Raw genomic sequence first — 24,883 nt, forward strand, 5'->3', positions numbered from 1 at the left:
AGATCTACCATGCAAATGGAAAACAAAAAAGAGCAGGGGTCACTATTTTTATATCAGATAAAACAGACTTTAAATCGGAAACAGTAAAAAAGACAAATGCATTATGTAATGATAAAGGGTTCAATGTAAAAAGAAGACAACCATCCTAAATTTATATGCACCCAATACTGGAGCACCTAGGTTCATAAAACACATACTTCTAGATGTGTGAAAAGGCTTAGATAGTCATACAATACTAGTGAGGGACTTTAACTCCCCACTGACAGTATTAGACAGATTGAGACAGAAAAGTAACAGAGAAATTCTGGACTTTAACTCAATACTTGGACCTAATAGACATCTACAGAATACTCCACCCATCAACCACAATGTATATTATTCTCATCTGCACACAAAAAATATTCCAAGATTGACCAATGCTCAGCCATAAAGCAAGTCTCAATCAGTTTAAAAGAATCAAAATCATACCAACCATATTCTTGGACAACAGTGGAATAAAAATAGAAATGAATACCAAAAAGATCTCTCAAAACCACACAATTACATGGAAATTAAACAATTGACTTCTGAATGATGTTTGAGTAAACAATTAAATCAAGGCAAAAATCAAAAAAATACTTTGAAATAAATGAAAGAGATACAACATACCAAAGTCTCTGGGATACAGCAAAACCAGTGTTAAGCATAAAGTTTATAACACTAAATGCCTACCTGAAAAGTTAGAAAGATCTCAAATTAACAATCTAATTTCACACCTTAGGAACTAGAAAAACAAGAACAAATGAGCTACAAAGCTAGCAGAAGAAAAGAAATAACTAAAATCAGAGAAGAACTGAACAAAATTAAGACATAAAAATCCATACAAAAAATCAATGGAAATAAAGTCGGTTTTTTGAAAGGATAAACAAAATCAGTAGATTACTAGCCAGATTTAAAAAAAAAAGAGAGCTCCAAATATGCACAATCAGAAATGACTAAGGTGACGTTATAACCAATCTCACAGAAATACAAAAGATCCTTGGAGACTATTATGAACACCTCTACATACACAAACTAGAAAATGTAGAAGAAATGGTGTATCAGTCCGTTTTCATGCTGCTGATAAAGACATACTTGAGACTGGGCAATTTATGAAAGAAAGAGGTTCCACGTGGCTAGGGGGGCCTCACAATCATGGCAGAAGGTGAAAGACACATCTCATATAGTGGCAGACAAGAGAAGACAGCTTGGGCAGGGAAACTCCCCCTTATATAATCATCAGATCTCATGAGACTTATTCACTATTATGAGAACAGCACAGGAAAGACTTGCCCCCATGATTCAATTACCTGCTTTCGGGTCTCTCCCACAACATGTGGGAATTTAAGATAAGATTTGGGTGGAAACACAGCCAAACCATATCAAATAGTTAAATTTCTGGGACCACACAATCTCCCAAGATTGAATCAGGAAGAAATTGAGAAACTGAACAGATCAATATCAGGTTCCAAAATTGAATCCATAAAAAAAACCCTACCAACCAAAAAAAAAAGGCCAAGGGCTGGATTCACAGCCAAATTCTACCAGATATACAAAGAAGAGCTAGTACCAATTCTACTGAAACTATTTCAAAAAATCAACGAGAAGGAACTCCTCCCTAACTCATTCTACAAAGCCAGCATCACCCTGATACCAAAACCTGGCAAAACACAATGAAAAAAGAAAACTACAGGCCAATATTCCCAATCAACATAGATGTGAAAATCCTCAACAAAATTTTAGCAAATTAAATCCAGCAGCACATCAAAAAGCTAATATACTACAATCAAGTAGGCTTTATTTCTGGGATGCAAGGCTTATTCAACATCCAGCAAATCGATAACGTGGTTCACCACATAAACAGAATCAAAAACAAGACCATATGATCATCTCCATAGACATAGAGAAAGCTTTTGATAAGATCCAACATCCCTTCTGATAAAAAGCCTCAACAGACTAGGTACTGAAGGAACACACCTCAAAATAATAGGAGCCATCAAGCTCCTATTATTTTTGGGACAAGCCCACAGCCAACATCATACTGAATAGGCAAAAGCTGGAACCATTCCCTTTGAGAACTGGAACAAGAAAAGGATGTCAACTCCCACTACTCCTATTCAACATAATACTAGAAATGCTAGCCAAAGCAATTAGGCAAAAGAAAGAAATAAAAGTCATCCAAAAAAGAAAAAGAAGTCAAACTATCTCCCTTTGCAGACAATACAATTTCACATTTAAAAAACCCCAAGGACTCTACCAAAAGGCTTCTGGAGGTGACAAACAACTTCAGCAAAGTTTCAGGATGCACAATCAATGTACAAAAATCAGTAGCATTTCTACACACCAGTGTTCAAGCTGAGAGCCAAATCAAGAACACACTCCCATTTACAATACACACACACACACACACACACACACAACCTTAGGAATACACGCAACCAAGGAGGTAAAAAATTTCTATAAGGAGAATGACAAAATACTGCTGAAAGAAATCACAGATGACATAAACAAATGGAGAAACATTCCATGCTTGTGGATTGGAAGAATCAATATTGTTAAAAGGCCATACTGCCCAAAACAATCTACAGATTCAACACTATTCTTATTGAATTACCAACATAATTTTTCACAGAATTAGAAAAAAAAAAATGGCCGGGTGTGGTGGCTCACACCTGTAATTCCAGCACTTTAGGAGGCCGAGGCGGATGAATCACGAGGTCAGGAGTTTGGGACCAGCCTGGCCAACATGGTGAAACCCTGTCTCTACTAAAAATACAAAAAGTTAGCTGGGCTTGATGGTGGGCACCTGTAATCCCAGCTACTCAAGAGGCTGAGGCAGGAGAATCACTTGAACCCAGGAGGTGGAGGTTGCAGTGAGCCAAGATCACACCATTGCACTCAAGCCCAGGTGACAATGTGAGACTCTGTCTCAAAAAAAAAAAAAAAAAAGCCAGGGTATCACAGTACTATAAGGCATAGTAATCAAAGCAGCATGGTACTGGTACAAAAACAGACACATAGGCCAATGGAACAGAATAGAGAACCTGTAACTAAAGCCCCACACTTACAACCATCTAATCTTCAACAAAGTTGACAATACAAGCAATGAGGAAAGGACTCCCTATTCAATAACTGGTACTAGGATAACTAGCTAGCCATATACAGAAGAATGAAACTGAAACTATTTCATTCTTTCCCCTACCTTTCACCATATACAAAAATTCACTCAAGATAGATTAAAGATTTAAATGTAAGACCTCAAACCATAAGAATCCTAGAAGAAAACCTAGGAAACACTATTCTCGACACTGGCCTTGGCAAATAATTTATGACTAAGTCTTCAAAAGCAATTGCAACAAAAACAGAAACTGACAAGTAGGACCTAATTAAACTAAAGAGCTTCTGCACAGCAGAAGAAACTATCAATAGGATAAACAGACAACCTACAGTATGGGAGAAAATATTCCCAAACTGTGCATCCAGCAAAGGCCTAATTTCCAGAATCCATAAAGAACTTAAACAATTGAACAAGCAAAAAACAACCCCATTAAAAATGCATGAAAGACATAGACAGACACTTCTCAAATGAAGACATACAAGCAGCCAACAAACATGAAAAAGTGCTCATCATCACTAATCATTAGAGAAATGCAAATCAAAACCACAATGAGATACTATCTCATGCCATTCAGAATGACTCTTATTAAAAAGGCAAAAACAACAGATATGATGAGGCTGCAGAGAAAAGGAAACATGTATACACTGTTGGTGGGAATGTAAACTAGTTCAGCCACTATGGACAGTAGTTTGGAGATTTCTCAAAGAACTTGAAACAGAACTACCATTTGATGCAGCAATGGCATTACTGGAGATATATATATATATACACAAATTATTCTACCAAAAAGACACATGCACTTGCATGTTCATCACAGCACCACTTAAAATAAATAGCAAAGACATGGAATCAACCTAGGTGCTCATCAGTGGTGAGTTGAATGAAGAAAATGTGGTACATATATGCCATGAAATACTATACAGCCATAAAAGAGACCCAAATCATGTCCTTTGCAGCAATATGGATGCAGCTGAAACCCATTATCCTAAGCAAATTAACACAGGAAAAGAAAACCAAATATTGCATGTTCTCACCTATAAGTGGGAGCTAAACATTGGGTACTCATGGATATAAAGATGGCAACATTAGACCCTGGGGATTTCTACAGAGGGAAGAGAGGGAGGGGTCAAGGGCTGAAAAACTAACTACTGGGTACTATGCTCAGTACCTGGGTGATGGAATCATTTGAATCCTAAGCCCAGCATCACACAATATACCCAGGTAAAAAACTTGCACATGTATCCCTGCAATCTAAAATAAAAATTGGAAAAAAAAAGATTTTTTTATTATTGCCCAAAGAATACTTTCATTTATTATCAGAAGATATTCTCTTTTTTGTATATTGAATTTAAGTCAGAATGATTTAGGTAATGTTTAATGCATTAATCTCTTTTATCTCAAAAAAGTAATACTGTCATAGAAAGCAGAAGGAAATATAAGGAGGTGCTGGAGATTGATAATCTTCTTGGCAGGAGGACACCCAAGTCAGCAGTTTCTTATACAATCCTATAATAATAAAAGCAGTTCAAGAATGGTCCAAAAAAAGAATTGCTTACAATAAGATCAACATCTTTGCCTTGGACTAATGTGTACAACATGATTAGGAAAACACTGTAATTTCAACAGGCAAACTTATGAATAAGCAATTCAAGTAAAAGACAATACCTAACAATGGAGAAAATAGTAATCTAAGAAATGCAGAATTAAAAAAATTATTAACATTTGCTTTTTTAATTGACAACTTTTTTATTCATTGGTAACATCTATTTCCTTTGAAACAGAAGAGGAAATAGATGAAAACTGAGGTATATTGGTTTTCTCATATTTTGCTGGTAGAAGAGTAAAAACAACTTGTAACAAAGTTATAAGAATGTTCACACACTTTGAATTAGTGATTATGCTTCCAGGGATTAATCCAAAGTAAATTATTCTTACAGTAAATGTGTACAAAACGTCCAAGGCACTACTACTTCTAATGACAAAAGAAAGAGCCCAAGTGTCTAACAATGAGATTGTCTACAGAACATCCATATGAGGAAATATTGTGCAACCATTAAAAGGGTTGGTTGTATAGATCAATGTAAAATATAAAGAGGAAGGCAAAATATGCAACATACAATATATACACATCTTTCAAATGAAAAGGGTCTAGAAAATATCAATACAAGTTATTTAATTATGCAATTAGAAGGATGAGAGTAGGAGTGGTTTTGATCACTTCTCTTATTTTATGCGGTTCTATTGATTTTATAATAAGCATGATTATGAAACTATTAAACATTATTGAAATATAAATTATTTGAAAGTTATTTATTTCTTCTTAACACCCTTTACATTCACCAATACTGGTTTGATGAAAGGGGTTTTTATAATCTGAACTGAAGCTCAATGAGTGGTAATGGATTAACTCAATGCTTCTCACAATGGACAATCCTCCTCCTGACAATCCATAAACTATGCCTGTTCATTTTTAGCAGGCTTCAGTGGCTTCTCAGACTCTGACTCCTAGGTAAAATCATTCTGCCACCACTCTATGAGTGACAAGGGATTCACACTCACTTGCTCAATTTCCTTCCTTGGCCTTAACAAAAATGACCAAGTGTTTCTTATGGGAGTCAAACTGACCCTCTAGTACATCCTATTCTGGGTTGTAAGTCAATGTTGAAAGATTCAAAAGCCCTCTATGTTTTTGTTTTTTCTTTCCGCTTCTGTTAGGAAAGAGTAAGACTGTTATGAAGACCGAAGCATGTATTAATGCTGTGGCTGTGAGAGGCCTCCTGCTGCAGAAACACACTTCCCTACATCAAGAAGGAGCAACTTCAAGTTGGATCCTGTGTGGACGATCTTGGTGCTAAGCAGAAAAGAAATTTGGACCTTGAGACCATCAGTTCAACATATATACTTTTTGCAAAATTTCCTTGATTTAAAATATTTGTTATTTTAAATATACAAAACATTTTAGAAAATCTTAGAGTAAATTTTAGTCTTGAAGCCAGAAAATAAGCTTATAGCCATCTAGATATTTTGCATATTGCTCTTACAGCAATAATGGTTTGGTTCACTTTATGAAAAATAAAATGTATTAAAATATAGTTTAAATGTTGTTCTTGATCCAAGTATTGATTTGTGTCACTCATTGCACTTCACTCATCTCGGTAGCTCTCAGAGAATTATAATAGTGAGGAATGAAAACTGATTCTGACTGAATCGGGCAACTTAGCCCTAAGTGAAACTTTCAGTAATCACTTTGTTCACCATTATACTCACAGCAACGAGCACAATGCCTGGTATGTAATTTTAGAAAATAGTCTTAACAGTGAAGAATTAGTGCATGCTTTCTGTATGTTAGGCATACAACACATGCCATACAGTTATGATGAACTCATTTTGTAACAATCATATAAGGTAAGTACAATTATTCCCAATTTATGAATGAGTAAACTGAAAATCTCACAACTAGGAAGAGGCAGAGCAGAGATTTGAAAATAAGTTATAACACATATCCCTCTAATATGGTAAGCCCTAAATAGATATCTGAAGAATTAATAAAAATTTAGCTTGCAGTGAGCTGAAATAGCACCACTGCAGTCTGGCCTGGGCAAAAGAGCAAGACTCCGTCTCAAAAAAAAAAAAAATATTTAAAGATAAGTCTTCAGAGCCAGACTTCCACCTGGGGGTCTAGAAATCTGAATGCTATGCCAAATAACTGGTGGTGGGCACGTTTTAGAAGCCAAGTATGGCGACTCCTGTCACAAAAGTGTCCTTGTGGAAAAGACAACTTGGTTTGTTTCTGTTGACAAAGTCAAATCAAACTGCTACCACTTCTCTCCAAAACTAACCTTAACCAGTTTTTTCCCAGGGATAATTACCTGACAGCTGTTAAGTGTTTAAGGAACCCCATTAATGAGTACTCCTCCTCTCCTGAGTTCTGAACCAACTGAAAATTATGACAAAGGGTTAAAGCAAATAGAGATTAAAACATTCACAAGCTCACCATTATTACTGATGGAGCTGACATTAGATAATGTGGTTGCCTTCTTTTCCCTAGAACTGAAAAGATTGACTGCTGTAGGCATTTGTCATTAAGCTTAATGCACAGCTGAGAACAGTAGAAAATGCAAGATTTCTAAGGGTAAATTTACTCCAAAAAGTATCAGGAAGGAGGGGATTAACAAAGAATGTCCACGTTCTACTTCCAAATACATCAACCAAATAAACCACCGCACTTCAGTAGAACAAATGAGAGAATGAAGATGGGCAGCAATATAAAGGCAATGGAGAGTTCAGCCCTTGATCTAGAGCAAGCACCAGGAGAGGGAAGAAGTGTTCTCCACCAACAGTAGCTGTTACTTACAGAGAGCCTAATGTGTCTTCTGATATGCTATTCTGAGTGCTTTTCCCTCATTAGCTTATGCAATCATCATATGAATTTTGGGAGGTACGTACCATCATTAGTCCCATTTTGCCAAGGAAGTAATGGGGCTTAGAGCATGCAAATAAATTGCTCAAAGTCACACAGCTAGGCATGATGACATGGATTTAAATCCTCCAAGCACAATCAATATAATGCTTTTTAAGTTATTTAGATTTTATCATGGAAATTTAAGCCATTGAAGAAGTATTGCATACACTCCATTATATTAGTTATTGTCAATGTCATGGACTAGGTTTGTGTACTGGATTGTAAACATCTCCCTGTGGGAAAAGGCCACTACACAAGACACTGGAATATAAAATCCTGGTACCATGCATGATGTATATAACCAGCCTCATCTTCAGGACACGGTGGGTTGTATGCCTGGGCTCTGCTTTTACCTGAAAGAATGTAATGTACAGACTTCGGCTGAGGAAGGTGCTTAGAGCTCACTTTCATTTGGCTCTTCAGAGGAAACCTGTTTATTTGCTTACAATGCCCAGAACATTGTCTGCTTTTAAAATTTTTATATAAAAGGCTTTCCTTGGTCTGTTCACCCTTAAATATTTTTGTAATTTAGCTTTATTCTTTAACTTTTATAAGGCTTAAACCTAGTTTGTACTTTTTCTGCAGATATTTGACTTATCTTCCATATTCTATATTAGTTTTACTAATGAAAAACAGCAAACTTTGCAAATGAAGAAACATTCTTCCCAAGGATCATTTATTCTCAGAGAAGTGCTGTGCCACCCTCCTGGTGGTTACAGCTAGGAGAGCATTCCTAGTGAACTGAAGAAGTTCCCGTTCTGTTTCTAGACAATCATCTCTGGATTACCATGGCTCCTGCAAAGCCAGTGGAGCTATGTGCTGAAATCTCTTCACCACAAAGCAAAAGTTCAACCCCAACGTTCACCTAGAGAGTTACTGAAACTCTGTTATCTCCTCTTTAAAACAAAATACTTTTTTGTATGGAATAGCAGCAATTAATAGGTACAGTTTTCAAACACATAACTATCTGACATTAGCTAGGACCACTAATCAGCTCATATTCTGTATCACAAAGTATATAGTTAGAAAGTTCTATTCAGGAAGATTCCTCAGTACCATGCAGCCTTTGCCCTCTTTTAAAGGGAAGCAGAATAGGGAAGTCTTAACTAAACTATTTGACTCCTGGTTCTGTAAGAAATCTTAAATAAACCACTTCTTTTCCCATAACAAAATGCCCCAAAATAATTTTCTTTCTGTATAAATAGTTCTCCTAATTCCCTTCCCTCATTTCACCATTGCCAGAAAGTGACTGGGCTAAGGCTAGGGCTAGAATTATCCCATCTAGGCCTTTGAAACTGCAGGAGTATCTAGAATCACTCTTATCACTCACTCTTATCCTAAAGGTCTCTAACGTGCCTTGTGCTGAGGCCAGCCCAGATTGTGAAAACTGCCTAAGAACTGGGAAACCTTGACACACTAAACATGCAAATATACCGCTCCTTATTGACACATTGGAGTGATGTAGACCAGGTTTCAAAGTCAAGCTAAGATGTCTTTCAAAGAGTACTTATTAAATAGGACAACAGATAGATATATCCACACCCAGTTTGAACTTATATCTTAGCTCTGTCACTTCCTATTGGGATATCCTTGAGCAAGTCACTTGAGCCTGGTGTTCTCATCTACAACAAAGAGGAAATAGTATTTATTCCACAGAATTCTTACATGAAGAAATTAGAAATTGTATCTAAAGCGTTTAACAGAGTTACTGGATTATTAGCAAGTTCTCAACAAATACTTATTGTAATTATACTTTTCTACGATCTTCAAAGGATATAGCAAAACAGTCATTGGTCATTAATTCTTTACAGCAATGCCAAAGGATAGGAAAGTAAATTTAAAGATCTCAACCCAAACGTTCTCTGATTTCCCTATCATCTGCTTACAAATATCCAGGATTTTATTTCCAATTCAACACATACGGTTTCTTACATGTGTTAGAAATACAGTTTCTTACACGTGTTAGGCACTGGGGTTAAACACTGAGAAGAATAAAGAGTGAATCTATGATTCAAAGATTTGTTATCTGGGCTTCTTTGTGTGGGGGTGTGTTGCTTTACTCATTTATGGAGAGGAGATATATTATTTATAGTCCAGAGTCAGTTTTACAGCAGTAAATCTGTATATTATAAATATCCTGCTCTTTCATGCTACTTTACACAAGTGATTGATAGCTAACACTTCCACAGCTCAGCTTCTCCATCTAGCGGCCTGAGTAAAACAGAAGCTTGAAAACAATTCCTAACCTTCCCCTAAATTACAGTGGGCAGATTGATTTCCAACTCACCCTACCATGGCTCTCTGGACTCAAAGACTCTTTTAGACAATAGTGGAACTAATTAAGCCACCCATGGAGCAGCATCCAGGCTGTGTCTGCTCAGGCTGCCCCAACCAGGGTCTAGGATCTGTTCATTCATACTGGTGGGAAGTCAACAATAGCCCTACTCACTGGCTAAGCACCCTGTCCTCTCTTTCACAATGCTAAGACATTCTGGTCCCCTGCTGCTAGCCTCTAGGTAGTGCAAAAGGTGCTGAGGCCACTGAGGAGGGGGCACTTTTAGGTTAGATTGATTGTTTTTCTTTTTTTCTGAAGGTAATAGGGAAGAGAGAGGTTAGTTATAATAGTATATCAAGATTCCTTCCGACTCCCACACATACATACCTCTTTTTCTCATACACAAAATGGCAGACCACTGCTTGTCATCCCAGATTTTCCACACACAAGGAAGAAGCATTCGATAAATTGGAACACATACTCTATTTTTTATTGTAATTATCCAGCCTGGGAAAGGGAATGGTTTTGAAAGAAGAGAATTGGAGAAACAGACTAGGGTACCCCTAGGTTTCTTAGATCTATATCCTGTGGAAACCTGATTTTCAATAAAAGCTTTGTTAAGAATATTCTTTTTTACTTCAATGCTTCATTTAATTTATTGATGGGAGGGTTTTCCTGAATTTCAAATATTTACAGAACAAGAAAATTTGCCACCCTAACATCTTTCCTAGAGTCAATTACATGAGGGATTCATGAAAAAAATTAATGGAGCTACTATTGGGGAAATAGAATTAAAAGCAAAATCTCCTGCTATTTCAGAAAACCTCTCCACAAAAATAGAAGAGAAAGAAAACACTTTTATTTCTGAATAAATATTCAAGCAGAATGTAATGCACACCACAGGCACACCCCTAAAGAGATTACTAAAACAGAAAGAAATCTTCCCCTTCTATATGCCAAGAAGATAGCCTCCATTGCACACATTTTCTCAAGACGAAACAATGACTAGTATTCAAATAAGAGGACTTGACAGCACCATTTGTCACATAGAGTTTATCTGAAATTATTTTTGTAATATATTTGCTAATTGCCCTTAACAACTAATTTCCCCTTTCTTTTTGATTGGAGGTAGATTTGCAATTTGGAGACAGGTATCAACTGAAGTTAGACTCCAGAAAATTGTATTCTGGAATACTTGAGCATGGAAACTGCACATGGACATTAGGGTGTGTGCTCTGAGATAAACTAAAGCTACAGTGAGAGAACATAACCCATCCCAAAGATAATTTCAAAGAACAATGACAGCAAAGGTTAGGTGGGAGTAGTATTTGACAATGTTTATTTGATATTGTCTCTCAGAGCTGCAAACTAGATTATACAAATCATTAGCATCAGATAGCTTTAAAGTTGTGACCTTCCTTTACATGAAATTTCTAGCCAGTTTCCTTTCCTTTGCAAGAGGTAACAAAACATGAAACCCTAGAATGTGTGAGTTCAGATATTAGGTAGGTATAAGCAGGCTCTCTGTCCAGGGATGCTTTCTGTCTTGCAGGGGCTAGTGAGACTTGTGTGTTTTTATTTTATTCTCGCATTTGTGTTTTTTTAGAAAAGTGAATGGTCGATAATGGCTTATCTTTTATAATAAAATCTTCCATTTTTAATAAGGTGCTCCTGGAAATCCCTCACAGAGCCAAAAGGAAGTTTGGAGAGCAGCTATAAGGATAAGAATGATGTGGGGTGAATCTGGGGTTGCACAGCTAGTGTGCCAGAAACACTAGTGTGTAAAAGTGTTCCATTGTGGATTTGATTTACACTTCCCTAATGACTACAATGTTTAGCATCTTTTAACGTTCATCTGTATAGTTCCTTTGGTGAAATGTCTGTTCAAATATTTTGCCCATTTTGTTATTGGGTGTTTGTTTTCAGATTTGAGGGTTATTGATACTATATTTTCTACAGGTCTGTGGCTTGACTGTTTTAACCTCCTTCTGACTTTTCTAAGATGACAACGTGATTTATAAACGTAAATATCTGCAGTGGAAAAACTCCCATGGCCCATCTGTAATTTCAGACCTGGGATTCCCCAGAGGTTCGAAGCTCTCATTGACGGGTAGTTGCTGGTTATGGCCAACAGCCAGGTTGATTCAGGCACTGACATGTTAGGACATTCTGCACGTGGGTGCCTCTAACACTCCTCCCCCAGCCTCTTCCTCCCCTCTGCAGAGACACCCTTCTCCTTTCTGCTGTCTCTGCACGGGTGGCCAGAGCCACACAGCCCTTTCTTTAAGTCAGGAGTTGCCCTGTCAGAGCACAAGGCAAGAAGGAAGTGGTAAAGGGACGGAGGGGAAGCCCTGAGAGGACTGAGAGGATGGGAAACTCTCTGCTGAGAGAAAACAGGTAAGTCTAGACTCCCTGTGGGAGAGCAGAGGAGATGGGACAGGGCAATACAGCAAGGAAGAGAAAAAGAAAGCTAGTATACAGTTAGCACACTAAGTTGGGGTAGAAAGTAGTTGGGTAAGGAAACTGCCAAGCCTTCAGTGCCTACTCTGTGCCAGATACCACATTAAATTTCCCATAGGTTTTGCCTTCTCCCAAGAATCATGGTGAGCAGCTGATGGAGAATAGCTGAAAGGTGGAAAGACTTTACCAAGGAAGGTCTATATAATAGGTTACCACCTAAGAAACGAAACAACTTTCTGAAAGCCCGGGAAGGAGATGCTCTCCTGAGCTCCTCATGCTCCACAAGGAGGTCAAAATCACCACCCTCTTTCAGGCACTATTTTAAGTTTGAAATAAACAGCAAGCTTCCTGCCACCTTGAGGCTTCCTTTGATGTGCACTCCCTGCAAGCAGGTAAGCAGAGGTCATCTAAATTAAATAGGCAGAGAACTCGGATTTACTTTTCTGGACCTCAGCTTCTTTATTTTAAGTAGAAATAATAATACAATATCTACCTTAGAGAGTTCTAATGTGTATTGTGCTAGCATAGTGCCTGACACAAAGTAGAGTTCAAAATTAGAAGATATTTTCTGCTTTCTTTTTTTGACCATCATCTTCCTTAATATCAAAGCCGTGCCGCCAAAACAGTGCCACCACAGACAAGGTAATCTCTAGGGTATAAAGTGGATTGATCTAGAAAGAGTAAGCGAGCCAGAGGGGGTCTTCACAGGGTTATGTTTGGAATTCCAGGTCTCAGTTCATGCCACTAGAGAGTGGAACACAGGAAAAAATGGTAGCTCAGTTTTGACCACTTGCCGAAAACAGGATTGATCGTCCTGTGGAATATCTCATGTCCCTTCCTAAGAATCATGTTGTCTGAGACTTCTCTACCCTGGGTCCTCACAGCCCCTTGTCAATCTTCTACTCTAGCATTGTTCTAACAATTATATAAATTACTATTTTTATTACTAGATATGAGATGCTCAAATGTAGTGATTGTTTCTTATTTATCTTTGAATTCCTGGTTCCTGGCATTGTTTCTGGCACATCACGTGCACTGAATAAGTGCAAAAAAACTTAAAAAAAATATTTTTTACTTTAAAATTTTGTTTTATGTAAGAAAAAAACTTTTTCCAAGGTACACACATCTTATGCTATTTGGACTTCTTATGGTTTTGTGTTTATTATATTTTAAAGAAAATTCAATTTTAAATCTAGAAAGCTTTTTGGTTTCTGCCATTGCATTCATGCTTAAAATTCTTTGCTCTTCCTAAGATAAGACAAATCAACTCATATGTTTTGATTTTGTTATTTTATATTTGGCAACATATATTCAATATATGGTGTCAGATATAAATTTTTTTTCCAAATAGTTAATCGGTTTGCCCAACATCTTTATTTCTATGATGATTTAAAAGGTCTCCCTTGAACCAAGTGCAGTGGCATGCACCTGTAGTCCCAGCTACTCAGGAGGCTGAGGCAGGAGGATTGCTTGAGCCCAGGAGTTTGAGTGCAGCCTGAGCAACATAGCAAGACCCAGTCTTAAAAATAAATTCATTAAAATAATTAAATAAAATGTTTCCCTTAATGTATTCAAAAGTCTTGTATATATTGGTATCTAATTTTCATTGTCACCTCAACACTCAGTTATCATCTAATCAGCATACCCCCCCAACCATGTCTCTCCAGATCAAATAAGCTAAGAAGCTGGGGAAATTTTGCACAGGATAGAATGGCACCCATCCCTTCATGACAGGAGCTCAGTCTCAGAGGAAGGGACCTGCCAGCAGCAAACCCAGCTTTTCCCCCTTAGTGGTTGTGGATCCTCAGACCAGTTGCCTAGCATATTGGGCCTCAGTTTCCTCATTAGTATAAAAACTATAATGATAATATCTATCTTATGGATTTATTCTGGGATTAAATGAAATATAACACACAGAATGATTGGCATATAGTAAGTAGTGTTTAAGTGTTAGTTTCTTTATCCTCATACTCCCAATTCCTAACAAATGGAAAGATGGGTATACAGAAATCTAACCCAATGAACCAATTTATTTTCTTTATTCAATCCTTTTCTTCTCCTTCTGTCCCTTGTTCTGGGCCTCCATGCTTTCTGTGAAAGATGGTGGTGTGATTTACACAAGACAAAGCCAGTACCTTTCTGCATTACTTGTGTATAGCTCCTGGAACTGCACCAAAGAGATGGTAGCTGAGGACCTCAGGCCTCTCTCTGGACACTGATACTCTCAGGGTCATGATGAGGATCCCTGGATATTTAGGAACAGACGATTTAGGATCACTTGTTCATGGCGGTTGGAGAACATTAGTGGGCTGTTGCTGTGGCAATGGAGAGCACATCAGATCAAAGGTAGCTTGTGGCATGTGCTTGAGGAAACAGTATTAACATGCGTGAGGGCAACCAGTCAATTTCAGAGTTACACACAAATAGCAGAAATGAGGAAAGTTGGAAAAATTATGAAAAGAAGTGGCAGGCCTGTTTAGGAAATACTTAGCCTGTTTCTGATATGTTGAGTTTCAGGCGGCAGCAGAACACTCAAGAGATGCCTTGGAATGTGAGAATGCAAAGCCCCAAACAGAGAACATCCAGGTGAGAGCAAAATCAACCAAACTCCCCCAGCCTTTGCCCAAGGAGAACGAAGTATGTCAAGCCCTGGACTTCACATCCCAGTGAGAGAGGGCCCTGTTTAGACCAGTAGCAATTGCAATAGTAGCAAATGTGAAGACAGGACAAAAGATAAAATGCTTGAAAACTGTGGACAGGAGATGTGCTACTTTGCTAGAAGCCTAATGTAACTCCTAGCAACAGGAACTAAGACCCTGTTAGTCCCTGTTATGCCCCGTTATAAAACAAGGGTCTTATTTCCTGTTGTCCTTTTGTTTGTCTATCTCAGGTACCTTTGTGCTCAACCTCCACCCTAGCCATTTTATTTTAAGCTATAGGTGTCTATTTCTGAAGTGACCACATGCCCCATGTTACGACAATTTTTAGAAAGTTTGTGGAGACACCATTGTGATTGCCCTGATGCTGTTAAACAAAGACCACCTCATTAATTCTTTTTGAACAGACCTTTCAAATGTCTAGCCCTAAAGAATTCTCTCTAAGGAAAGGAATAATTAAAATATGGAACTAATGTTCCAGGTTCCAAGAATCCTAAGGGCTGACAAGTTCAGTTTTTCTGTGGCCTGTAAAGTTATCTGTGCTTTTCACATGGTTTCGGAGGAGATTTTGAAAGAGGAGCAATTGAAAAACAGGCACTGTTGTTATTTTTTAACACCAATGCCTGCGTGAGGGGCTGGAGACCAAGAGATTCCTTTCAACAGGGTGCATTTTTTCAGTGCAAGTTGAGAATTACATATTTTCAGGGGTATCATTGGGCACATTTTAAGGCATACAGTTCAAATGATGAAATAAATCAGAAGGGCCATGGCATTATAACAAGGGAGGGGTTGGGTAGACTGGAGAGCCAGAGAGGGCATTGTGAAAGAGACAGATACCTCAAATTCCTGACATGTAGCCTAAGGGTATAGAGATTTGTCTAGCTTGCTTCTTGGAGGCTGTCTGAACTCATCCCAAACCAAAACAACCATGTTGAAATGCAAGAATAAATTGCAGAAAAGTCAAGTAGGAGAAACAGCCAGCTTACAGATCGTTTTTGCCCATATTTAACCTCAGCTTATTCTAATAACTCCAAGTGTAAGCAGTATATACATCTTCTTTTACAGATTTAAAAACTGTGGCCTCAGGAGTTCAGAGAATATCTCTCAAAATCATCCCCCTCCTCTTATCTCATTCATTTCTCCTCAGTGAATCTGGTTTGTTAACTTGGTGTGATTCAGTAGTTATCTTACCATGTTTCCTTAGCAACAAAGCAGATATGTAAGCAAACAGCCTGAAGCACATTGAAGGTAACCTAAAGAAGAGGAAGAGCTGCAGCTGTGCCTCTGGGCCCCAAAGGCTTTGATGATGCATAGATCTTAGAGGTTGTCAGAATGCTCAGCCAAGCAGGTGACCAGAACCAAGGTCACGATGCAGTCAGCCTCTCCTCCACTGCTCCTCCTGATGAAACTTCATGGGAAAGCTCAGGGGGGGAGACATTTTTGGATGGTGTTTTCCAAACGTTTTTACATACTGTAACTGATACACATACTACTTTATAAAGGGCTTTCGCATTTAACCATGTAGGTAGTTGACTATGCCTCAAATTCAGAAAGATGTACAGAATGATACTTAGACATTCATGTAGATGTAGTACTGCAGAGAGATTCTAAGCCTTTGTGCTATAAGAGAGAGAAGTCCTGTTATTCAACTATGTCATTGGAGTCAAGGTAGTAGATTTGCTGACCTCCAGCACCAGGGTTGTTCTGTCCTTGGCTATTCATTCTGTATTCATATCTTCATCAAATATTTTTTGAAAACCCATTTACTGTGTGCCAGATGTTGTATCATAGACTGGAAATATATACCATGATGAACAAGATCAACATGGTCCCCAACTTTGTGAAGCTCACGTTCTAGTGTAGAATATAGACAAGTGAGCAAACAATTGCAATATACTGTAAATTGGAGAAATTCAGAGTATAGTCAAATAGTGTTATTGCCTAACCCATACCTGAAAAAAAATGATTTGTAAAATTTCCACACATTTGTACCTTGATTTCCTGGAGATAACACTTACGTGTTCTTCATTACAAGGGAACCAAGGAAATTACCAGAATTGAGAGTGAGGAAACACTTTTCCTTTGCTGGGAACACAGCAGAAAGCTTTTTTCCTGATTAGGAATTTGATAGTATCATCTTCATCCTAGGAAGACAAATGCATTCTACCATGAGAGATATGTCCAAGTTATCTAGAATGAAACACACTTGTGGGGAGAAAAAAAGTTTTCCACAGAAATGGCAAAAGGAAAGGAGTCACCTTAACAAAGCTGCAGAAATCAACCTTATGATTTGCCATCTCTCTTGGGTATTTTAGATGCTGGGATCACCATATCGCTGAAGGGTGTTTCTGCCTTCCGTGGTGAGTGGACAGTTGTTTTTAGGAGTTATTTCCCTAAGTGTGGTTTCAATGTGGTATTTGCTGTAAGTTACCTGTGACTGTCTGTGGCCACAGCGGAAGCCTGTCACTAGCCAGATACAATCACCTAAGAGTTAATCAGGGAAGCAATCCTTCCAATTTGATGAGAAACAGGAACAATAGTCTCATGGGTGGCATGCTCTCCTCAAACAGGAAAGCCTCAGAAGCAAAGATGAAACTAGCTACTAACGTAGAAAAAAAGACACCTTTTTTTCACACTGCAAATCTGAGTCTGCATGTTCCGAAGCACACATTTCTATCCCTTGCACATAGAACTTATAGTCGGGGTGATAGTATAATTAATCATCCGAACTTAGATACCTTTTGAAAGAGTGACGCTCAGACTTAAGACCACGGCACACCGGCTCGGCCAAAAGATCTTTATTGGAGGCAGCAGGCTGGGCTGGGCAGGAGAGAGAGAGAGAGAGAGCGGTGGGGGGTTTGCTTCTTTTATGCCCAGGAGGGCTGCGTGGATGTTCGTGATTGGTTGGGGTGGGGCTTAGAGCGAGGCAGGAAAAACACCTCTCTCTGATTGGTTTTTCCTTTGGCGGGCTTGCATTGAGGAAGGAGAACCCGGAACCAGCGCCATTAGGGTGCTCTAGTTACCTAACACCTTTGAGAGTGAAACGGATGCTAAAAATAGTTAAAGCCCGCTAAGCGATTGATAATGACCTTAACCAGACTGAGGCAAACCAGGACATATGGTCACCCTCACAGCAGATGTTCTTGTCTACTGAAATGATAGTGGGCTTCCATTATATTTATATCGCATTTTTTCAGGGAGTCTTTTATACAGTGTTCCCTTATGCGAAGAGTGTGTTTATTTGTTTGTTTGTTTTGGAGATCATAGATTAGAATTGAGATTGAAAATAATCCTGGCTCCTTTACTCACATGATAGAAAAGAAATTGATACTTTGTCAGAAAAAAAGTCTCCAAAAAAGTAACCTCTATCACCGTATTTCCCCATCTATAAATCAATTCCCTATCAGATTTAGAAAAGAAAGAGAGGAGGAGGAGGAGAGAGAGAGAGAGAGAGAAAGAGGCACAAAGGAATATATTTCTACTTGGCCTCATCTTTTACTTTTTTCTTTTTTATTTAACTCGTCTATGCTGAAGGAGGTATTATAAAAGGTATATAACTTTAACAAAGAGTTAAAAGTAAGTTTTGTAGGTTTGTGTCATTTCCTTTGAGAGTTTCTGAATATTAAAACAATTTGCTTTGCTTTTCTTTCACAGGAAAAAAATACTCATTTTTGAAAAGAGGCAAGATTCCCAAAACGAAAGTAAGTCATTGATTTCCTATTATTTTCACTTTTGATAAGACTTACATTTCCAAACTGCTGCTACTCTATGTTCCCAAAGCCCCTTAGGCATATTTCAATTACAATATCTACACATTTTGCTGCACTGTATCCAATTGCATGTCCTTTGTCCTCACTAGATGGTGAGCTCATTGAAGCGGGAATTGGCTCATTAATCTCCAAATTCCTGAGTTAGTGCCTGAGGCCTGCAGGCCGAAGGCAGTAACTGGGGGCAAGGATACAAAAGGTGGAGGAGAAAGGCACTTACAAGAAACTGCAAGAAAGCCAGCCTGGGATAGGGGAGGGGTGGGGCCTCCTGGCCAAGTTAAAGATTTTCATCTTTGTCTTGAGAGCTACAGGAGATACTGGCTTTACACAGTGGGGAGGCGGGGGCAAGTATGATTAGATTTGTATTAAAGATATCACCCAGTTTCCTGTGCAGAAAACAAATTGCAGCAAGGAGCGGGAAGAGCAGATACCAGAAGACCACTTAGGAGGCTGGTGCAGTAGTCTGTGGTGATAGTACAGCGTTGAAGTTAAGGAGAAAGAAGAATTCTAGAAGGAGAGTGTGATGAATTGTATCACACCTAAAAATAAAAATAAGAAAGTGTAGGCCTGAGGACAAGCCATTGTGTTTCTGAAGAAGAAAAATGGAAGAGTTTCGACTTTTCCTTCCTTAGTTTACAGAGGAGAACCTAATTCATTTACACAGAATCTTAAAATCTAGCCCTGCAAGATGTGTAAATGAATAATACAGCCTCCCACCCTAGCCACTTCACTCCAGAAGTGGTGGGTCCCAGGGAACCTCCATTTCCATCAGAGCAAAACATAATAGAAATAAGACCAGATGCTAAAACTCTATGCTGAAGATGCTTTTCTTATAATGATAATCAAAGAAGTTTTAGATGCCTATAGGAGCTTATGGAGATGTAGAAATCCAGGATGTGAGGACCGAGAGAATGTCAATCCGTATACCACATGGTGGCTTCCTCTGTAGACTTTCATGTGAGGGAACATGTTTGTTTATGGAACTGGTGTTTTTGCAAGAGGGTAGAAAGGGTGTCAGTTTGCCTCTTTGCTGAATGGCCAGAGCCATTTGGTTTTAACTAGGCTCTGAAAAATTGCCCTGCTCATTTGTTATCTGCCAGCAGGTATAGGAATGGGAAAGTTTAGCTTAAGAGTTTCCTGCTCTGCAAAACTCCTTGAACACCAGTTATCACACTACCACCATCCCGTCACCTAGAGCAGAAACGACGGCCCTCCGCTCCACAGTGTGGATCTCTCACAGCCCCTTGTCTGTCTCCTGTGCTAGCTTGTGAGTCTTTTGAGGACAGGGACTGTTTCTGATTCTTCTTTGTCTCCCCAGTGCCTGGTGCAGAGGCACTGAATTTGTGTAAGGAACACAAATCAATTTTGCGTAAGGAAGGAGAGGGGGCTAGGTAAAGAGGGAAAGAGAGCTGGAGGGAGAAATCGTGATTTCCTTTCCAAAGACTAACCAAATGTGTCTCCCTCCTCTCACCTCTCAGACTGAGCATAGCTCTCGCTGTGACTTGTTTAGATGTCCTGTCACTCCCCAGGGATGTGCTGTAGATCAGAATAACCTGAGAAGAGCTACCCCAGCTGTTTCTTGGCTTTTTAGTTATTTATATTCTAGCCTTCCCTGCTCCTCCCCTCAAATCTCCCCATAACCTGAAATTCATTGAGTGTATTTTCTTTCTCCAGATGAAGGAATATCATCTACTCCCACCCAGGTAATAAGAACATCTCTAAGCTACTTTTTGAGATGATGATAGAAGTGCAGACACTCTAAATGGCAGGAGAAGTTGGCCTCCAAGATCCCTTCTGACCCTTACATGGAGAAAGACTTTAGATGTCAGTGCTTGTGAACCTGGGGAGCAAGTGCAGGGCCGGGTGGCAGAAGCAGCAGCCATTTCTGCTGTATAACTTATTGAAAGGAACTTAAATTTACTGACCACTTCATTTATGACAGACAACATGCTGAGTGCTTTACACACATCAACTCATGTAGCTAAAACAACAACCCTTGAATATTGCTACTATAATCCATCCCATCCCCCCATTTTATAGACGAGAAAACTGAGTGATTAAGTGATAATTCCCCAAAGCCAAATAGCTAAAAGGGGGCGGAACCAGGATTCAAAACCAAGTCTTACTTCACAATCCATGCTTTTCCCCCTGTACTTTGCTGCTTTGCTTTTTATCTCCTGATATCCCATCATAAATGAAACCTTCCCTTGAGTTGCTTCCCTACTTAATAACGTAAATATCTCTAGAGGGTAATTAAATATCATAACCAAAACACATTAAGATATCACAAGATTATTTATTTATTTATTTTGAGACAGAGTTTTGCTCTTGTCACCCAGGCTAGAGTGCAATGGCATGATCTCAGCTCACTGCAACCTCCGCCTCCTAGGTTCAAGCGATTCTCAGCCTCAGCCTCCCCAGTAGCTGGGATTACAGGGGTATGCCACCACACCCGGCTAATTTTTGTATTTTCAGTAGAAATGGGGTTTCACCATGTTGGCCAGGCTGGTCTCGAACTCCTGACCTCAGGTGATCCACCCACCTTGGCCTTCCAAAGTGCTGGGATTACAGGCGTTAGCCACTGTGCCCAGCCAGATTATTCTTTTTTATTAGAATGGGCTATCCTCAGAGCCCTGAGACTGAGAATTACATGGGTAGTGTCTTAGTCCACTTGTGTTGCTATAAAGGAATATGCAAAGCTGGGTAATTTATAAAGAAAAGAAGTTTATTTGGCTCATGGTTCTTCAGGCTGTACACTCATAACTGCGAGGATGGCACCAAGCCATTCATGAGAAATCTGCTCCCATAACCAAAACACCTCTCGCTAGGCACCACCTCCAGCAATGGGAACCAAATTTCAACATTAGATTTGCAGGGGACAAATATCCAAACTATATCAGGTGGTCAGAGGTCACTCTGGAACAAGGGGCAGAGAGGATGCACTTGAGCAGGCTCTAGACCTTAAGTACTCTTGCTGCTGGCCTAGTGGTTGGGGTAGAAGCAGCCATTTAGAAAAAAATGGCCAAGAGATGGGGAGGAGGTGGTCATAGAAGACAGACTTGACGCAGGGTCAAGCCTGTGTTGAGATTGAAGCGTAAAGGTCATGGCAAGAGACCAAATCTTGATGATGGCTCTCCTTTGACAAGCAGGACAATGTTGACCAGACCTACTCAGAGGAGCTGTGCTATACCCTCATCAATCATCGGGTTCTCTGTAGAAGGCCATCAGGGAACTCTGCTGAAGAGTACTATGAGAATGTTCCCTGCAAAGCTGAGAGACCCAGAGAGTCCTTGGGAGGAACTGAGACTGAGTATTCACTTCTACACATCCCTTCTACCCCTAGGCATGCCCGATCCCCGGAAGATGAATATGAACTTCTCATGCCTCACAGAATCTCCTCTCACTTTCTGCAACAGCCACGTCCGCTTATGGCCCCTTCTGAGACTCAGTTTTCCCATTTACAGTGAAGTGGTTGGACTAGCATTTGTTTAGCACCAACAAATAAAAGGTGGGATGGGGGATCTGCCTGAAGCAGGGATGGGACACAAAGTCCCTCCAGCTTATCTCCCACAACAACCCTTTCCCTGCAGAGCATGGTTTGTATACCAGAAGCCCTCTTAGCATGCAAAAGCCAAAATCTAAAGATCAGCCATTTATCCTGAACACCACCATTTGAGAAAGAGGTAACCATCTTTGGTTCTACATGGTTTGGAGAGTATAGTGGTAGGAGGGGCTCCCTGATTCCCCTAAAGCTATGCACACCACAAGGGGCTCTGCTCTTCTGTCTGGGATCTTCTTATAAAGTGTTCCCATGATTGTTCTCTAAAGTCACAAGGAAGCTTTACTCATCATACTAAGTGTGCCCAACGGGGAGTTCACTCATTACAGTGACCTTCCAGCTCAGCCCCCACCCCATGGGAGCCTGTGTTGCTCCTCTCACTCCATGTGCCTAAGTCATGTCTTTTACATAGTGTCCTTTGACCTGTTGGCCCCCATGGTCTGTTTAGTTATGTAAGTTGAATCAAGAGGCTCTAGGCCAGATGTTTACATAATTTTAACCTATATGATTTTATTTTTAACTTTGTATTTCTCCCTAGAAATCTTAATAAGACAATTATACCATCAGACAATGTTAAGAAGAAAGATCCTTGGAGATCCCGTAATCCCACTATCCTTTTTTGGTTCAGAGAGGATAATTTGCCTAAAGATACATTAAAGTTAGTGGCAAAACTTAATTTGGAGCCTGATCTCCTACTGACTTCCAATTTAGTGCTCGCCCAGTATGCTACATAGAAAGCCCTCTGCAATATACTAAATGTATATATTTAATAATGTCATTTATAAAATATGAATAAAATGTCCACATAGGAAATTAACACATATATACCTTCTCTGATAAGCACTCCTCTGTGTGTCCTGATTATTTACTTTCTCTTATCTTTTCCTTAGTGTTCCTCAAATTATATCTATCCTCTAAACCAGGGATCAGAAAACTATAACCCCCAGGCCAAATCTGGCCCACTCCCTGTATTTATAGATAAAGATTTATTGGAACACAGCCACACTCATTTGTTTACCTACTATCTATGATTGTTCAACCATGGGAGAGTTGAGTAATTGTGACACGGACCATAGGCCCTAAAGAGCCAAAATAAATATACTTTGGCACTTTTTGGAAAAAAAGTTTGCAGACACCTGCCCTAAATGATTACAGTTTGAGAGAAACTTAACAGAAATGTGTTTGGTTACTGATGCATAAGAGCAGGCACCAATAAAATGGCATAAAAATATTAAATCACAAATTGGATAAGTGAGACCAAGACAATTTAGCAAATTCTACTATTTCTGTATTCACACCTGTGTCTTCCACTTGCTGTTTTATTTAACTCACGGCTACTGTCCTAATTTTAGGGATGCTAAAATAGTTTGTTTTAAAAGAGGTTTGTTTAAGAAAGCAGTAGGTACATTATGTTTACTAGACAGGCCCTTTGACCAGCTAAGCGACAGGGAACCTGGTACATTATGTTTAGTTACTGTTTTCTTCTCAAAGTTAACCGAAGCTAAATAACTTTGCTATGTAAAATGTGCTAACTCCCAAATGAGGAGAAATGCAGTGGCTTGAGCTTGGATGTGTCACAGGTTTGTGAAGACTTCAGCCAGGTGACAATCTTCAGCTAAAGAGCCAGGTGCATCTTGGTATCTCCTCCTCTGCTAACTTCCTACTTTTAGCAAAATTCTTTCACATGGAACTCTAGCTGATCCTTGGCCAGGATCAGATCCTCAAAAGGAGGTAATCAGTTAGCAGTGGATATTGTACAAGATGTAACATGGCTTAGAGGAAAGAGTGTAGACCCCAGAGACAGATAATCAGTCATTCAAATCCTGGTTCTCTCTCTTCCTCCATCTGTGACTTTGAACATGCTACTTGGAGGCTCAGCTTCTTCATCATCAACAGGAGGATTACATCTAATGCAGGCAATCATCTATTACAGATGCCGAATAAATGATATCAAAGAGCACAGAGAAACAAAAATCTTTTATGATGTATGGAAAAAAAACATGCTGATACAGCTGGCTATTCAGGGCCATCCAGCAGTCTCCCGGCAAGGTAGAAACACCAAATCAATGAGTTTATGCTAGAATTTTTCACATGGCTACTGGACCATTGTGGAAGTAGACTGGTTGAAATATTCTTAGTATGACATAGTAAGTTATATTTGTTTGAACCTTATCCTGTGAAAGCATTATCTGTCCCAAACAGTATATGCCTTTTATCAGGGACACATTAAATATAAATGTTTAACCAAAGAAAGTTGTTCTTATAACGTAATTATAACCGGGATTTATAAGAGGGAATTATAGGAGGGATTATGAAAGGGAATTTTGAGCAAGGGGAGCCATTTGGGAGTGCTTCAAGATACCCAATATGATATATACAATTATGATTTCTCAGTTAAAAGTAATATTAAGAACAAAAAAAGAGTTTAAAAATTCTGATATGAGTGCAATATACTTAATGTGTAGGATGTCTCAAATTTCCAGTAAATAAATTTTAATGTCCCAAAATACCCACTACGTCTGTAACACTGATCCTGTTTCCCCTACATTTCAGGATTTCTAATGAAA

The 24,883-nt window shown here is 39.0% G+C and overlaps 2 protein-coding genes and 1 long non-coding RNA gene across 6 annotated transcripts in view; 2 read left to right on the plus strand and 1 right to left on the minus strand.

The window, feature by feature from the left end:
* Positions 1-5,995, plus strand: part of SLC9C1 (solute carrier family 9 member C1) — a 175,937-nt gene extending 169,942 nt beyond the window's left edge. Inside the window, 1 exon segment of the mRNA XM_032755066.2 lies at positions 5,852-5,995. The gene's annotated coding sequence lies outside the window, so the exon portion shown is untranslated.
* Positions 1-17,836, minus strand: part of LOC131383249 (uncharacterized) — a 34,194-nt gene extending 16,358 nt beyond the window's left edge. Inside the window, exons 1-2 of the long non-coding RNA XR_009213134.1 lie at positions 17,729-17,836; positions 16,983-17,134 (exon numbers count right to left, since the gene is read on the minus strand). This is a non-coding gene — a long non-coding RNA (uncharacterized LOC131383249). The remainder of the gene's footprint in view (positions 1-16,982; positions 17,135-17,728) is intronic.
* Positions 11,996-24,883, plus strand: GCSAM (germinal center associated signaling and motility). Of its 4 annotated transcripts, none has more exons than XM_032150205.2 (6): positions 11,996-12,270; positions 14,845-14,919; positions 17,306-17,350; positions 18,645-18,691; positions 20,432-20,460; positions 21,907-24,883. In XM_032150205.2, exons 1-6 carry the CDS (start codon positions 12,242-12,244, stop codon positions 22,222-22,224), a joined length of 543 nt encoding a protein of 180 aa, XP_032006096.1. In that variant the 5' UTR covers positions 11,996-12,241; the 3' UTR covers positions 22,225-24,883. The 4 variants fall into 4 exon arrangements, with proteins under 4 accessions (XP_032006096.1, XP_032006097.1, XP_032006099.1 ...); XM_032150206.2 differs by having other exon boundaries at positions 14,851-14,919; XM_032150208.2 differs by lacking the exon at positions 17,306-17,350 and having other exon boundaries at positions 14,851-14,919.

Source organism: Hylobates moloch, unplaced genomic scaffold (genome assembly GCF_009828535.3).
Source record: "Hylobates moloch isolate HMO894 unplaced genomic scaffold, HMol_V3 SCAFFOLD_4, whole genome shotgun sequence".
NCBI lineage: Eukaryota > Metazoa > Chordata > Mammalia > Primates > Hylobatidae > Hylobates > Hylobates moloch.

Bases quoted from the DNA above. Each gene is read 5' to 3' on its own strand.
- GCSAM (XM_032150205.2), top strand. From the start codon at position 12,242: ATGGGAAACTCTCTGCTGAGAGAAAACAG. The intron at 14,920-17,305 runs GTGAGAGCAAAA...TGGGTATTTTAG, and splicing joins CCCAAACAGAGAACATCCAG to ATGCTGGGATCACCATATCG. The intron at 17,351-18,644 runs GTGAGTGGACAG...TTTCTTTCACAG, and splicing joins GGGTGTTTCTGCCTTCCGTG to GAAAAAAATACTCATTTTTG.